The sequence below is a fragment of the Apteryx rowi genome, unplaced genomic scaffold (assembly GCF_003343035.1).
Source record: "Apteryx rowi isolate R43461 unplaced genomic scaffold, aptRow1 scaffold_305, whole genome shotgun sequence".
Lineage (NCBI taxonomy): Eukaryota > Metazoa > Chordata > Aves > Apterygiformes > Apterygidae > Apteryx > Apteryx rowi.
The window spans coordinates 874591-891352 of record NW_020449475.1 but is presented as its reverse complement, the minus strand read 5'-3'; the positions used below and the strand labels follow the sequence as shown (position 1 = coordinate 891352).

The following is a 16762-nucleotide window of genomic DNA, read 5'->3' as shown; positions in this document are numbered from 1 at the left end:
GTTTATTTTTCAATTCTGCTTTCATCAGAGTTCCTCTGCTGTTAGGGCCCAGAATGTGTTAAAAAGGAAAGTGACTGAAATGCAGAGGGGAAGCACTGGACTGTGTGTGTATGTGTGTGTGGGGGAAATGGGGGAAGCAAATGAGGTTAGAAAATTGGTAGGAAAAGATCTGACTTAGATCTGGGAGCAGGGCAGAAGGATAAAGCCTTAATATGCAAAGAGCTGGGACTGGAAATGGGGGCAGAGCTGGGAATCTGCATCACAGGGGGACTACAGCCCCCCTCCCCCAAATACACATGTAGGGGATTTCCTATGCCGGGAGAGGTGACGGGAGCAGGGCCCCCAAGCCCCCCAGGTGAGGGGGCTGGAGAGGGGGAGCCGAGGAAAGAGGCCAGTGGACTTGGGGACGGTGCCTGGGCGGGACGGCTGCTCCGAGAGAGGCGATGGGATGCTTGCAGATCAAGAATGCAGGGAAAGGGCGCACGCGATGGCACATCAGCCCCTGCGGCTGTTTGCAGGGCTCCCCTGCCATTCGCCAGCCGCAGCTGTCATGAACTCTGCCGGGATGGTGGTGCTGCGGTGCCTTCCCCTGCTATAGGGGCTTATATGGAGGTCCTAAACTTGTGGCACTTCGGTGATCCGTGTGAATGTCTGAGAGAATGCCAAATGATGGGATTCCATGGTGAGAGGGATGTGTTTTTTTTAACACAGTAAATTACATGCACACGCACAAAAGTACGTAACAGTAACAGTAATGCTAGAAAAGTATTCAGGTGTTCAGAAGATGGCAGCTGTCAGAGTAAGGTTGTCTGTGCAAGGCAGACAGTCAAGGTCTATAGGAAATTGTGGAGAACTCCCAGATCATTATTCTCCTGCAAGTCCATGTCGCACTTGCTACACACTTCCACCTTCTGCAGCAAATGAGACAGGAACCTGAAAGATGACAAGCATTTTCACTACCTCATTCTGATTTATTTCCAAACCACAGTCTAGCTAGTGCACTGAATGAGGCAGCACTCGTATAGAAAAAAACAGCACATAAACATTTAATTAACACTGTATCATAATGCATGCATATTGGAGGCTATATTAATGCTGCACAGGGAAACATAATATGGGTATCTGCTAATGTTTGAATGCCTGACTTAGTAAGCTCATTGATGTTCTTATAATGTTCTGCTGTGAATATGAGGACATGCACACATACATATATATTGTTTAGGTTATGCCAGTATCCAAACTGTTACATGTGTTTTTGCAGAGGAAGGCAAGGCCTACCTCTTGAGCCAAATAAATAAAATGTAAAAACACACAGGAGTTCACTGTCTCATCTGAATTCTACAGGAAAATACCTTCTGCTATGCCTTCATTTTCCATCTTCAAAATATAGATTTCTCCCTGAAGTAGTCCTATGTATCATTTTCTGTTTCCCAGTGGATCCTCACTTTACTTTCATGTTTTTCTTATTCTGTAAATCAGAAACATTTGTATGACCATTTGTTAAAAGACTTTTTTTAGAATACATGCCATTTTTGAGCACTGATAGGTCCCAGATGTAGCAATTAAAGACATTTTAATTATTTGTGGCTATCTAGAGATATTAAAGTACTGCTGTATTGTGAACTCTCCAGATACTTTGTATTCTTCTTGAATTTAAGCTTCTTTGCTATCATTAAAATTTGTTCTATCATCACTATAGGAGGTTATATTTGAACTCTTGACTGGCAGGAGTTTGAACACTGCAATCCTAAAACATCCAATGCAATTGAGTGATAAAAGTATTCCTACATTTATTAATGTTGAATCTCCTGATTTTTAGGACAGAATGACTTGCCATTTCAAATGCTTCAGCTTGGTGATTCTGGATTTCTTGGCATTCAACTGATCAGTTTTACAGCTTGGTGATTTGTTGCCCTATCAAACACATATTTAAATTCAGTGTAAGCACTACAGTTTGCATGCCTACTTACAAACTCTCACAACTAGTATTCTAGAAACCTGGGTATTCTTTTCTACATTAACTTATTTCACCAGAAATATAAATTCAGGGTTCACTTTGCTAAAATTCATCATTGCTATCCTCCACATGATAGGTAGTATTGAAGAGCAGCACTGAAGAGGGTTATAATATCACTTCTTATTAGCCCAATAGCGAGCACTGCTCTCTCTGTCTCTTTCTTGCTCTGTATATGCATCCTTATCCACTTGAGTTCTTTTCAGTAAGATGAAACTTTGTCATTTGTCTAATTTATTTCTTAGCTAAAGAATGATTGTGCTTTGCAAAGTCAACTTGTCCCACACGTTTTTTTTTGACCTTTCTCCTTTTATAAAGCTGTCACTTTATCACATTTATGATTTGAATGAAACATCATATTAGATTGTTGCTGGCTTGCCCCGTCTCTAGAACAAAGCATAGAATGGAATTGGAGTTGATTTTTTTACATTGTCACTGACTGACTTCAGTAAAAATATCATTGGGTCTGTAGAACTGGCACTGTGTTTACATTGTATTTAGAGTGTTCTCTTGCCAATGCTGATGTAAACAGACCTTTTGTTTTAATGTTATTTTCAATTTCCTTTATTGTGAATTATCATTTCCATCAAATGGGTCCATTTATCCTTTCACTTTGTGCATACTAGCATAAGTAAGCAACAATTCTATTTAGGTTACACTGGGGATAACATCTCTGTGAGAGAAGAACTGGGCTCATTGGCTTTAAACAAGCCTTTCTCTTTGACTTTCTGAACATATTTGCAGTCTACGTAAGTCCTTTTTTTCTGCTCTGGCAAATCAGATTCTAGATAAGGACCTAATCTGGCCTTTGCATTAGAGAAATCACTGCAACTGCAAGTTCACTATCTGTGTTATTTCATTTTGGTCTCATTCTAATAATTTGTTCTTTTTCATGCTTCAGAGGGCCAGGCTATTCTTTCTGTGCTCATACACTGGACCAAAAAAAAATTCTGCTGTTATTTTAGACATTTCAATAACTGCATCTAACAGCATTTTGAACCACAATTTTCACCACCAACAAGTTAGCAGAGATGGACAATTTACACACCTGACCTGTGTGCTGGCACAAATGTTTTCCTTTTGTTTCTTAATACTCCTTGTTCTGCAAAAATATTGCTGGGCTCTCTATCTTCTCAGATCTATGACAGTTAGTTACCGCTGCTCATTTCTACATGATCTCACGAACACAGAGCTGAGCACTGCTGTCTCTTTGAGCTATCAACCTTTGCGAGCCACAAGACGGGAGGCCTGTCCATGGCTGTGCAGCACATGAGCGGAAGAATTGGGTTTAGACACTAGAAGATTCATCCTCGTATGAGTTAAAATGCTGTCAGTCTGAAGGAACCCACCGGGAGTTAGTGGAGTGAACCCACTGTAAAACAGTGACAGCAAAATCAGTCCCTAGGTCTCCAAGCCAAGGGTGATGTCTACTACACTGCTTTTAGGCGGTGAAGCTTACCAATTGAGGAGGAATGGTAAGGAGCTGGAGGGAACCAAGGGCTCTGAAGATTTGCCTGATTTCTTACCCTGAGCTTCACATTAGCACGGTTGACACTGACTGGGAAGGTAGTGGAGAAAAACCCAATCAATCTGGGGAGAGAAAAAAGCAGCAGGAGACAAAGGGATGAGAACAAGGAGTTAGCATGTGGGAGAGGATGGGGAGAGGAGGATGCTGGAACAGATGAAGGGGAGAAGGGGGTGTTGGGAATGAGGGAAAAGAGGAATGGCAATCAAGTCAGCTCCAGAGAAGTTGGAAACTGCACTCTTCCCTTTCTTCTGCTTTATTTTGGACAATAGAAACTGCTAGCGTAGGACAAAGGATCTTTCTGCTATAGTTTTCTTGAAAGCTACCTCCTGCTCTACTAGATGAGCCTGGCTGCTGGTTTTCTCTTGTATTTTTTAATTTTTTTTCTGTGGTGAAGAGAAGAAAAAGAGAGAATGAAAAGGACAGTTCTTTCCTTCAGGACTCTAAGACAAAATGGGAAGTCTATAAAACTACAGGGAGGTACACTTTATCACTCTGTAACTAACATGAGAGCTGCATGTTATTCTGTAAAAAGATGCTTCCTAGAAACATGCTTTGCCACAGGACTACATGGGTGATCCTTGGGCCTTCTTTTCTCTCTCATACCAGTAGAAATAACTTTTTTCGGTCTCTCAGGCCCCTCACCCCTCTTCAGTATATTTGTATACATCAATGCCGAAAGCATTTCCTGAAAGTTAGGGGGTGATTAGGTTTGGGGCTGACTATCATATTATAGCTAGACAGGTGCTTCACCTGGCAAAATGCCACTAGGTGCAGAAGACTCACAGAGTCTGACTATGACTATAGATTCCTGTCATTATTGTGTACATATAGTTGTTCCTCTCTCTCTCTCTATTTTTCCACAAACTATTGGGGAATGGTGTGCCTTGGTTGCAGACCATATTATATTTAGAAAGTAGATCAATGTGAGCAATAATGCCAGCTCTCAATATGCCAGCTGGACCTTTTGCCAGATTCACTATTTCCCTCCATTTCTCCCTCTCAGATGTCCACCCAGCTCTCTTAGAAAAGTCTAAGTGAATTTAAGTCATTCATTTTATGATTTACGAAAGAGCACAAAAATATTTTTGTTTGACCTCAAAATGTCCAAACTTTAGCATCTCAGACTTGCCATATGTCCCCTGCTCCAGAGGATTCTTTGCTATGTTAGGTTTGGAAAACATTTGGTTTTGTAATTTGATTCATAATGATTTTAATGAGGTTCTGAATAGTTCCAGATAACAGTTTTTTAAAGGCATTTCCCCGTGAAAAATAAATAAAAACATCATAGCAAGGAGGGTATTTGTGAGAAGACCCCCATGTCAGATTTTGACAGTTAGTTAGGAACCACAGTGACTTTCACCCATCACACCAGAATAACTTTTTAAATATTCACCTCTTATCTGCAGAGAGAGAAATATATGGAACTTTACATACTCATAAGCATAAACAGGTGGCTATTAGGTGCCTTTAATTCATAGGCCTCATTAATATAGAAGCTCACTATGCAAGTCCACATGGTTCTTTAGTTGTCTGTGCAAGCATTCTGCTACCAAAATTAAGAAAACCAGCGGAACGAAAGATGAAGATTTCTCTGCTCCCAACCCTGAGAAAGTCAGTCTGCCTGGGCCTGTGGGGATAATCAATTGTCTAGTTTTGTATGAGACCTGACAATTACACTTCCATATGAAACCTGCTTTCCAACACAGACTGCTCATCAGTTTGTTGCTGATATAGCTGCTTTGCAAACAGCTCGGTCATCCCAGGGAAATTAGTAGAGCCTGAGTCTAGTGTCAGACTCCCAGAGAAGAGGAATGTTTCTCATACCTGTGCCTTGTCAAATAGTCTCAACTGCAAATGTTTTTTTAATGTGGTTTATGGAGGCTTTTTAACGTACTTCTGGATGTTTTCTAGGGGCAGTACATGTGCTCCTATCTGGCAGATGGGTAAACATAGTTATTGCCTTTGGGATACATCATACGTACTTTGAATACATCCTTTTAAGGAAGAGTTTTCCCATTTCCTTTCTCCTAGCATTGCCAGGAGATGATACCCATTTTGTGCTTGCAAAGCATGACATTGGAACACTGTTTAGGGGATGTTTTGTTTTCCACAACTTTGTTTTGTCATCAGGGACTTGTCACTAATATTTTGTAAATGCTGATGAACCAAGCTTATCTTGATCTTCATTGACAGCTCCAGCAGTGATTAGGATTGGGGAAGCTAACTTGCTTGTAATGATGTTAAAAACAGCTGTGAGAAATGTTAAGCATACTAGTGAGAAAGAAAAGTGTCTTTAAGTTGTGTCTGTGCAGCTATATTCACGGACGCAGTTTCGCTGCAACCTAGAAAAAAATCTGGGGGCTTTCCTGCAGTGCTGCAGTGAGGACATATATGTAGAGGATATATTTGCACAAGCATACTAATTTCACATAAGAAAAGCTAACTATCATGCAGACAGCTGTGAAGGCACAGAATGGTGGAAAGCAGTTACATAGGCACAATTAGTGACTATTTCTGCAGTAAATCAAATACGCAGTTACTGTTTAGGCTGCTGACAAGTGCTCAGAGCTGTTAGTTGCCACAGTTACTAGTGGTCTCATGGGATACCTAGAACCAAACATGCCCAATCTGGTGATAAAATCAGTTAAAAGCTATTCAACACACAGAATCTTAATGGTATATCCTTTAACAACAAGGGTGCAAAAGCTATGAAGTGAATGTAGCAGTTTCTGTTACAGTGGACCTAGGATCACAGTGATTCTGCAGCAAAAAATGGCTGTTATGGTAGAGGGAATGGTTTGATGTATCCTGGTTTTAGGAATATAATCTTGAGAAGCCCTTGTTTAAGAAGCCCCTCCATGCGGGCCCCTCAACTGTGTTGATACAAGAGTCTTTGTAGGATGGGTGGGGGTGTGAAACTGGGTAAAGGAACTGGTCTGGGAGGAAGTGAGCAATTTGGAGGTTATTTTTAACCAAAGCAATTCCCTGACCTAATTTTTTAAATGGTCCCTCGGTTAGGGGGAAGTCTAGAGAGGGGAGTAAGCGAGCTTCTGCCCAGCTTCCAGCAGGGAAGTGGAAGGGGACGACCCATTCAAACCAGCATCACTCCTGAACAAAATGCAYCAAGTGCCTTCATGGCCTGAGTGTGGCTGACGAGCGTGAGGAGCGCTACCCTCGCCAGGCTGTGCGGACTGGCTGGGCATTACAGCTGATGCTGTGGGGACTGCCAAGCTCATTCTTCTGAAGGAAAGCATGGCTCTCTGGCGATGGGCTAGCACGCAGCTTGCTTGAAGCTGCAGAGTCAGGCTCTGCGCTCCAGCAGCGTCCTGCCTTGCTGAGATCACGGTTCATGCCAGGGGCAGCCTGTCTTTTTCTCATGCTCTGGTTCCCATGAGAAGGGAGCCACGGCCAGTTTGGCCCCAGTTCCCACACTCAGTGACCAGGGTGGAAGGGATGCAAACTGTAGATGCATTTAACCCCTTGTCCAGACATTGTATAAACCACTCATGAGATGTGGAGCTACCATGAGAGTCTCTATCGGTGCCGGGCAACACTTCTTGAGGCCCGTCCCATTATTCCTCCATAACTGCGATGGTAGGAGGTTTCCTTGAATGCAAGGATACTGTACCCTTTGTATGGTTCATAGGAGGCAAAAATGTGGAGCAGCAGAGCCCTAGGTTTCTGCCCTAGGATGGCTTTTGGGGAAGGAAGGAAAAAAAGGCATTGTATCACCCTAGAAGCTTGGCTTTGTCTCTGTAGCTGCAGCTACCTGTTAATATGTGGGGCCCACTTACTTGCAAAGTTGGCCTAGGAATAACCTGTGCATTCAGTTATGTTCACTAGGAAGTGAGCCTTAGTCTATGATTGTCCCAGAAAGTTGCAACATAATTCCACAAGGCAGCATTCACACTGCTGCATCCTGGGAAGGAGACAGCTTAATCACACAGCTCAGCTAAGCCCCACTGTTTAGTCCTCTAAACTGTCTACTTCATCTTCCTCTATGGTAACAAACACACAAATACAGAAATGTACACATTTTTCTTGCTGTGTGGACACCTAATGAGACAGCTCCAAGGGGCATGATTAACATGAAATAATAATGTCCCTAGTGGTTAGGGAACCTCAGATGCAGCTTCTGCATTGCGGTACTTCAGTGCTTTAATTGTCTCATGAGAGTCACCCTGATCCCGTGCCCATGCTGCAAATTACTCCATCTGGTGGCCTGGGCTATCACTTGTGCTAAAATCAAATTCCCTTGCTCATTCTTGTCTATAGGTGCTATTTTTCATGTGTGTGCTGTTTCTTTAAGCATATTTGGTCTAGGAATCCCTGGTCTGCATGTGTTAAGTACAGGTAGGATGGATTTTTAGGGAGCAACTTTATCTTGCATTTCACTGATCATATTAGCATTGCTCTTCCTCATACCAGGTCCACATTTATTTCTTAAAGGCTGTTTTCCTGAGAAGACAGATAGGAATATGAGACAATTTGTCTTTTTTGCTGTAGCAAAGAAACTAACTTTATTTCTTTTTATCATGTATGTAAACATGCCAGAAATTTTTTAGCTGCAGAGTAGAAAGGGCTAATTCCAGCCATCTATACTTTGTATCATGCAGTTGATTTTATCTTTATGGAGTCACATTTCTAGCAACAGAATTATCAGCCACAAATTATTTGATATGCTTTGATCACAATTTACAATCTAAAATTTGGCATGGTTTTGTACATTTTTCTTTTTATAACTAAACTTTTCTGTTCCTAGGTCTTTATAAGGTTGTGGCTGACAAAACTCCATATCTTAGCATTGAAGAAATTACAAGAAAAGTCTCTATTGGGCCAACACGATTTGGCCATCCATGTTTCTACTGCCCTGAAGATATAAAATTGGCAAACTTCACCATCAAACATGGTGAGCAGATCACCTTCAACTCTGTGGAAGAGGTCAATGGAACAACGACTGTGAACTGTGGTGTGGTCAGAAACAACCAGTCTCATTCCTTTACTTTGCCCCTTTCGCAAGAAGGAAAATTCTACGAGTGTGAAGATGACCAGATATACACCCTGAAAGAGATTGCAGAATGGAAAATCCCTAAGAGCAGAAACCGGATTGTGAAACTTTCCAATACTTTACACATGTGGGACTCCTCTAATCCACTTCCTGAGAATTTTGATGGCTGCTTGATTCTCATGCCTGTCTATGAAGTACAGGCAGTAATGAAATGTAAGTAAGAACCAGTCCATGATCTGTTCCTCGTTATATGGCAGAATGCTCTTAAACACACACAAGTTGCTCAGAATTCAATTACAGACAGGAGTCATTTTGGCCAAGAATTCCTGAATCATATTTACCACTGCTGCTAGTTTCAAGATTGCAAAACATAAAAATAATATTACCATTTTTGTTTCCTCTACCATCCCTTAATTCAGATAGTTTCCTTGCATTTACTTCTGTTGCCATTTTATTGATACTAGTACCACTACAATTAAATCATCTTTGAAAGGAAAATACATTGTCAAGTGAAAAAGCAAGCTTAGGAATTCAGTTCAGTTCTCAGATTCTCTTACTTTGAATTTCAGACTTTGGCCATGGAGAAGCCATTTGGTCATTTATGACTCTGGCTAGCAATTGGAGAATAGATACAGAAATATATGTTGTAATACACTCAACTACTGTTTATCAATCAACTGCATTTCATTTTTCAGATTCAGAGTGCTGCAGAAAGCAGAACAATATTATTTCACTCCATTGCAGAAAGAACTGTCAATAAAATGTAAACAGAAAGACTCGTGGACAATTTCTGAAACCTCTGAGTTTGAGGAAATGGGAAAGAATTAGAAAAGCAATATCCTTAAGAGCTGTAATTTGTGTATGCATTTTTATTAAAAACAAAAAACAAAGAAGAAATACTGTTTTGGCCTTGACTAGTCAATACTGTTCTGCTTTTTCTACCAAAAAAGCCAAAACTGCTGGGTTCTTACCAATGTTTATACCCTTGCCTTACTTTAAACTTGTTACTGAAATTAGTCATGGGAATAAAATTAGAAGGTGTGCAAGGGTATGAACACACAGCAAAATGTTCCTGAGTTATGGTGTCTTGAAGAGCTGAGCAGCAGTAATGAGCCATGTGTGCATGCACAGCCTATCCTTTCTCCACTGAGTGAAAAAAAATAGCTTAAGCTAAAGAGTTTGACCTTGCTTCAGAGGTTGAGGGCAGCCCAGGCAGTAGATGGAAAATTGTTACCCTTCTACTTTTTGGTGCACCCACGCTGTTAAGGTTTGCATGATAGGAACTTAGCTTTTGGGAAGGTTTTGCTGCCTATTGCCTTTATTAGAAGTATGCTAGTCAGCTCCATAAAAATGAAATCATATTACTAAATGTCATTCATCAGGATATTAAGCAGGAACTCTTTTCACACTGGAGATTTTTTCTGGGGAATGACATATGTAAATGGATAAAGTACACGAAAAAGAAATAAGGTAAGCAGTGACTGTTAGAACAATATACTCTAGTTGCTAAATGCTTTTCATGAGATATTACACTGTGTTTGCTATCAGGTTTAATGTGCAAGTTTGGAATGTACAACTTCATGGATTAAAATACTTAGTTTTCCCAGTTCTGCAACTGGATCTACTTAGGTGTATTCATATGCCCCCTTAGCTATAGGTGCAGAATTAATAAAAATTAATTTAATGTTTCTAAATTTTTTTCAGAAGATTCGGACATGTTAGGTATGCACTTGTGTCTGATAAGAGGGAGAGCTGATTGATTACATTTTCACAGGCTGTGGGCAGGAATCCTTTATACTTCCCATTCTTAATAATGAGCAAAATTATGTATCTGGAATTCCCTCAACAGCTCACAGAAAAATTTCATTTTCAGTAATCATTCCTCCTGCAGGGACACTCCCTTGTGATGCTTAGGCTATTTGTCACCTGAAGATGTTAATGTGACAAAAGCAGAGAGGGAATAAACAGATCCTGAATCACTGACATAACATTCTATCATACAAAATGTCTTATAGTGATTTAAGCATTTTAAAGAATAAGAGGATAAATTTTAAGTTTAAAAGAACAAAATATTGGTATATCCTACTACAAGGAAGTGTGAATCCAGGATATACTATACACTGTGTGCAGATCTAAGCAAAATAAGTCTTAATGAAGAGGATCATTAAATAATATTTACTTGTTAAATTTTATTGTCCTGGTCAGTGATCTGTGGTGTCACTGATCTGGAGCCAAATTCTTAAACAAGCTTTAATTATATAGTCAGTTTTGTGCTTGGAAGTTTTGCATCAAGAATTTTGCAAGTTCAGCTGTGATAAAGGAGTTGTTGTCTCCTGTCAGACCATTAAATGCAGTGGCTTGGTTCTGACAATGAATAAAACCAGATGCCTCGAAAAAAGATGCAAGAGTTCGACAGAGGACCACTGTAGGGAAAATGTCTTCATTCATTCGTGATAAATTTATGCTTTGTTATACAAAGGTTTTCCCTTTCTGAGAAAATCATACTATTTTGTCATAATTATAGATGTTTTTCTTATTCTCATAAATATCAATATACTTTTTTTCCTACCAGACTGGCCATAGTAATATCCTGTGCTTCCCATTTCTTAGGAGAAACCATAAGTCACTATGAAATACAAAAATAGAAACACATCTTGTATTCAATAAAAAGAGTTTGATAAGAGGAATAGCTGATTAAACTTGGAGGTGATGTGAGAAAGACAGTGGACTAGATTTTCCTCTTCCTTTTTCTTAACCTTTTGTTCATTTGTACACCTTTTTCTCATATCATCTTGTTTCTCTCTTCCTCCATGAGGTGTACTGCAAACCAGATAACTGTATATCTCAAATTAAAATAGGCACGCTTTGTTTGGCAGTGTCAACAATGCAGGCACACAAAGAGCTGCACAACACCTCAGAGAATGTCCTTTACAAATTTGGCCTAAAGGGCATGTATATTTTATTTCAGTGTCAGACTGAAAACAAAAATAAATGTATTTCTTTTTCTTTGCAGTTCGAAAGGATATAGTTCATATCCTCTCAGATCTGGATGTTGAAGTCAAGGATATAACAGACTGTTATGATATTAGCTCTTTTCTTCAGCCACTGTCTTTGGAAGATGTATTTGAGAGAACAAGCAAGGAATTTCCTATGGTTGCTGAGATAATGGAAGGGCCACAAGGAAGCCAGAAGCCTTATAACCTATTGTGTACAGGGAAAGAGATTGTCATCTACAAAAAGTACCAGGCAAAAAGAGTCCTCTCCTCTGAGATCAGAAGTGACTCCCCCAAAAGACATTTTTTAATCCCTATGAGCTACAAAGGAAAGTTCAAGAGAAGACCTCGGGAGTTTCCAACTGCCTATGACTTAGAGATAGCAAGAAGTGAAAAGGAGCAGCTTCATGTCGTAGCAACAAAAGCCTTTGATTCTCCCCATAAAGAGCTTTTTTCTGTTTCAGTTGGAGATCAGTTTCTAGTTCAGCAATGCCAGACTAGTGAAGTTCTGTGTGAGGGAAGAAAAAAAGTTGTAGATGTTTTAGCTTGTGAACAAATACTAAGTGATACCTATAAGAAAGTGCTCCTCCCTATGTATATGGAAGGTGGCTTTGTGGAAGTGATTCATGACAAGAAACAGTACCAGCTTTCGGAGATTTGCAAAGAATTCCGTTTGCCTTTTAAYGTCAAAGTCTCTGTGAGGGATCTTTCCATTGGGGATGATGTCTTGGCTGCTGTACCTGGTCTGCAGCTTGAAGAAGAAATCACAGACTCTTATTTGCTGATTAGTAGCGTCAGCAGTCCAGTGGACAGCTGGGAGATTCCTGTATATCGCTTAAACATGTCAGTCCATTTGCTCAGCAAAGATGTCCAAACAGTTGTACTCCCTGCGACTAAGACAACAGTGGAAGAGATCAGCGAAGAACAATACTATATGGTGCGAAGATATGAAAACCAAACCCTATATCCACCACCCAGGCCTCCCAAAAAGCCAACAACACTCGCACCAACCCCCCTTTTTGCAGTACCTACGCAAGCGGTATCTGATAAACTACAGGCCCCAAAGGTAAGGTATCACATCTTTTCCTTTGTCTTTGAATCTGTTACAATCACAGGTCACTTTCTGTCAGTTTGTAGTCTCTATTTCACTTGTGTATCCTTATGGCACCTTACAGAGATGGCTCTCAGTCCCCCGTAACAGGTAAATTAGCCGTTATAGACAACAATGGCTAAAATCTCCAGTGTGCATTAATTGAGCCATGAAAAACAATGGAACCATGCCGACTCACAGCAGAAAGCTTGGCCTGGCAATTTTGGATGGATAAACCTTTATTGCACCTATGCAAAAGTGAAGGGAGATGCTTGAAGTGGCTGTGTTAAATGTTTATTAAGGGGAACCATCTGTTTTCGTGATATATGTAAAGAGATTTTTGCTTACCTTGAAAAAGCAGAATTACATTCACAGAAAGTCGGGTTGTATAGATGTTTTTGACTGCATGTTTTCACAGATACCCAAGTGGCAAATAGATTTTGAGTAAAAAGGGCAGCTGTTTTAGAACAGCATCTGATGATCAGAAAAAAGTATCCCTTCTAGGACAGTTTCCTTAGTAGCAGTTAACCGAAGCCAATGCATTTGTTCATTAATTTTCTTGCTTATATTGAAAGAACTATCAAACCAAGGTGCCTCTGGACTTCAACAAGAGAGACTATCCAGCAGGTACATAACTTACGTGACAGTTTCTCGCTTTCACGTGCAAAGGCAAATTCCTCTGCAGGGGAAGAAAAGGGAAATATTAGAAACTTTTTCAGGAGATAGTTATGTTGCTGAGACCTCAGAATGAGACTCCAGGGTGGTTGTGCTGCACTTTAAATGCAATGTAATTCATGGAATTATATTTTGGAGGTTCTGGGAAATGTTATTTTTTGTGTTGCTGTCAAATAAAGGTCCCATTGTAGCGACACTGGAAGGGAAGCCTTTGTGAGTACCTCTTCTTACCTGCTGTATATGTTTGTTGCTTTAGTGCCAATTCCAGGACCATGCACGGGTCTGCACTCCACATAGGTCCTAGTAGATGGTTACGACAGATCATAGGAGAAGTGAATGGGTGAGGTGGGTCCCTCAGTTAAGGGTAATACAGCAAAAAGCTATGCCATTTTCTTGCATCTGTGCTTGTACTATGAAAACTTATTTTCTGCTTGTTTGTACAGTGAACATTGTAGCAGCTGAAATAAACCATTCAGTTAGGTTAGTGTGAATAAACAAGAAACTGGGCCCTGGAGCTAACAGGAAGCATTCAGCCTGGTGGTGGCTCAAGGCACAGAACTGAGGAGGAATTCCCTCAAAATTGTGTTTCTGTTATAACTGTGCCTTTGGTCAGAAGAACTCAGATTGCTTGCTGTAACTGATGACTGTGTGTAGACACCAGCAAGTACATGCTGACTTGTGCAGGCTAGACTTGTGCAGGAGAGAATATTTTCTTGAAGTAGGGAGAGAGCAATTAGCATAAGAGAGGGATGAGTTCAAGTTGCCTTGCACATTTATGAGTGAGAGTGACCTTAGACTGCAGCTGTCCAGACAGAGAAACACATTTAAGCAGACTGCTCCAGAGGACATCTTTTAGTCACATGCTTGTTATAAATAAATAATAAATTACAGCCAGAATGCTTAGACTTATGCAGATTTGTAAATCTCCTTCCCTGGAAAGGTGAAACAAGTAGAAATTCCTTATGCATAAGATTAAACACCCTGAGCTTTCACATAATAGGTTTAAAGTTGCACAGAATGCATTATCTCTTCTGTCCTGAGCACAGCAAATCCTCTGAGAGGACATGGATCTTAGCTAATAGGCTCTGCTCTGGCCTTTCAGTCAGTGACGGCAATAGGGAGGCTGCATTTTCTTCTCAGGGATATCTGAGGGTTCAGAAAGTTGTAGATTGTGCCAAACTGATAAATGGCTCACTTTGCATATTTTATGACTATGCCTAGATGTATTTGCATGAATAACAGACAAGAGTCCTAATGAGCCAAACTTAAGCCTGACAAGGTGGCAGCCTGGAATAAGCTTTAGGATTTCATGAATCACCATGCTTCTTCTTCAGGCAGCACCCTAGCTGGCATTTAGAGAGCTCTGGTTGCTTGTGAGAGGGTGGTGAATGGGTAATTTTTGAATAAAGATGAGGCTGTGCTCTTTGGTTTTGGTTTTCAAGGTGAATATCCATGCAAAATAGTCAGCACATGCATAGTGTTTGCATCTTTGGGGCAGTGTTTTTCTCTTTTTTGACCACTGGTTGGGAAACTCCACTTGGTTTGGTACTCTGAAGTTAAATACTTTTGCTGTATTAGTCCACAGAGGACTAAAATCTGGCTGTTTTATGTCAAAACCTGAGGATGCTCTGCCCAGGTGGATCCCTGCTAGCAAGTACTTGTGCTTTGAACACCTCTTAGCTCTTCCAGCAAGGTAGTGAGGGGAGAGTGACTCCAGCTGTCTTTGCCTGCTGTTTCCTGACCTTGATAAGGGAAAAGCTAATGCCAGGAGTGGGACTACGTAGTGTATGTTTCACTGTGTACTTTTGGCCATGTTAGTCACTGAACTGGATAAAATTAGCAACCAGTATGGACAGGAAGTTTCTGTGAACCTGAGATAAGTGTAAGAGCTGCTTCTGCATCCATGCAAGGTCGAATACTGCAGCGATGGGCATGTGTGCGCAGTTTGACACAGCAAAGTCCAGAGACATCAGATAAATTCTCAAACACAATATAGCTGCATTAATAAGAAACTCTGCCCAACCTCTTTACAGGGCTAATTAAGTTGGCTCAGCTTCTGCTGACACAGCTTTCAACTCCAGAGCCTGGGGATCTCTTCTCTCTGCCCTCTGCAGTGCAGTGTGGACTTTCCCTTTGCCTCTCATCTGACCATTTAGTCTGGATAAGAAACACCCAAACCACATAGGTCTGCAGTTTTGTATTGGCTGTTAATTGAATAAGGAGGGAAAAAAACCCACAAAAACATACATGCAAACTAAATCAAGGAAATGAAATAGCATATATCAAACCATCAAATTAATGTGATAGAAAGATCAAACTCTATCTAATAAAGAACATCACCTCTGCCCACAAACCCTACATGCTTTGCCCCTGCTCCCCCCAAGGCCACAGGTGACAAAACAATGACTGCTCGCTTTGTTTAATGGTAAAGCTTAGGGTACTAGCAGTCATTCACAAGGCATGCACATTTCCCACACTAGAGTCACTGGAATAAAGTCCTTAAAGGGTTCTAACTGCCACGTTGGATTAAATAGTTTAAGCCATGCCTGATTTGTGAAGTTGGCTAGAAAATGGGAATGATCTAATAAACCCCTAGTAGTTAATGCCACTGACTTCAGAACGGGGCATCTCACACTTGCCAAGGAGTTCTTGGAGAGAAGTTTTCATAGGGGGAACCAGTCAGGACATCACCTTCTTGAAATTAAAATTCTTTTAAGAAGAACAAGCCAGGTGTGTATTTGTAGGCTCTTTTCAAAGTTAGGACCACTGCGATGAGTGTAACAAACAAAGTTTTCATGTGGTAACTCCAGAGTAATGTTTCAGGTGCGACCCCAGACAGAGGAGGCTTGAAATTTGTTTTCAGAAATTTCCTTATGCTTTTTATCAGCTACCTACAGTTAATACGTCTTTCCTCCCCTTGGAAAGATTCAAAGCAAAATAAGTTTTAAGCTTCCTTTTTACTTATCAGAATTATGCTTTCAGCTGAGAAACTGATACAGTACTAGGTGATCTACAGATTGTAATAAATTATAGCTAACACAGTTCAAGTTTCAAGCAGTAAATATCCTACAGATTTAGGAAGCTGTTAATATATGTCCTTTCATGTTTTTTTCTAAACTGAAACCAACAAAAAAGGCCCCCTCAGCAAATATTGCTAAACGCATGTGACTAGTGGGAGGATTGTAATCAACACACGGAAAGTCACAACCTAGTCCTGGTAATGCCAATACGCTAAGGGCACTAAGTGCACTGCCTGTGAGAATTAAAAGATGGAGTATTTGCCCTCTGATAAAGAGTAAGAGAGGTTAGCTCCATCCAGGGCTATTTTCAGTGATCTGCTTAGATATGTATCTAGCCTGAGGAGCATTAGTATCAGTAGAGTACTCACAAGGTTCAAGTTAGGTTTGCCTTTAAATACCTTTATGAATGTGGAACTGGAAAAGCCGGTCACATG

General features: G+C 40.6%; 1 protein-coding gene across 2 annotated transcripts in view; it reads left to right on the top strand.

The window, feature by feature from the left end:
• The window catches only part of THEMIS (thymocyte selection associated), an 88451-nt gene that overhangs the window by 16492 nt on the left and 55197 nt on the right, over nucleotides 1-16762 (top strand). For both annotated transcript variants that reach the window (XM_026070160.1, XM_026070161.1), the window contains exons 3-4: nucleotides 8305-8763; nucleotides 11564-12609. In XM_026070160.1, coding sequence (XP_025925945.1) covers nucleotides 8305-8763; nucleotides 11564-12609 — 1505 coding nt within the window. The remainder of the gene's footprint in view (nucleotides 1-8304; nucleotides 8764-11563; nucleotides 12610-16762) is intronic.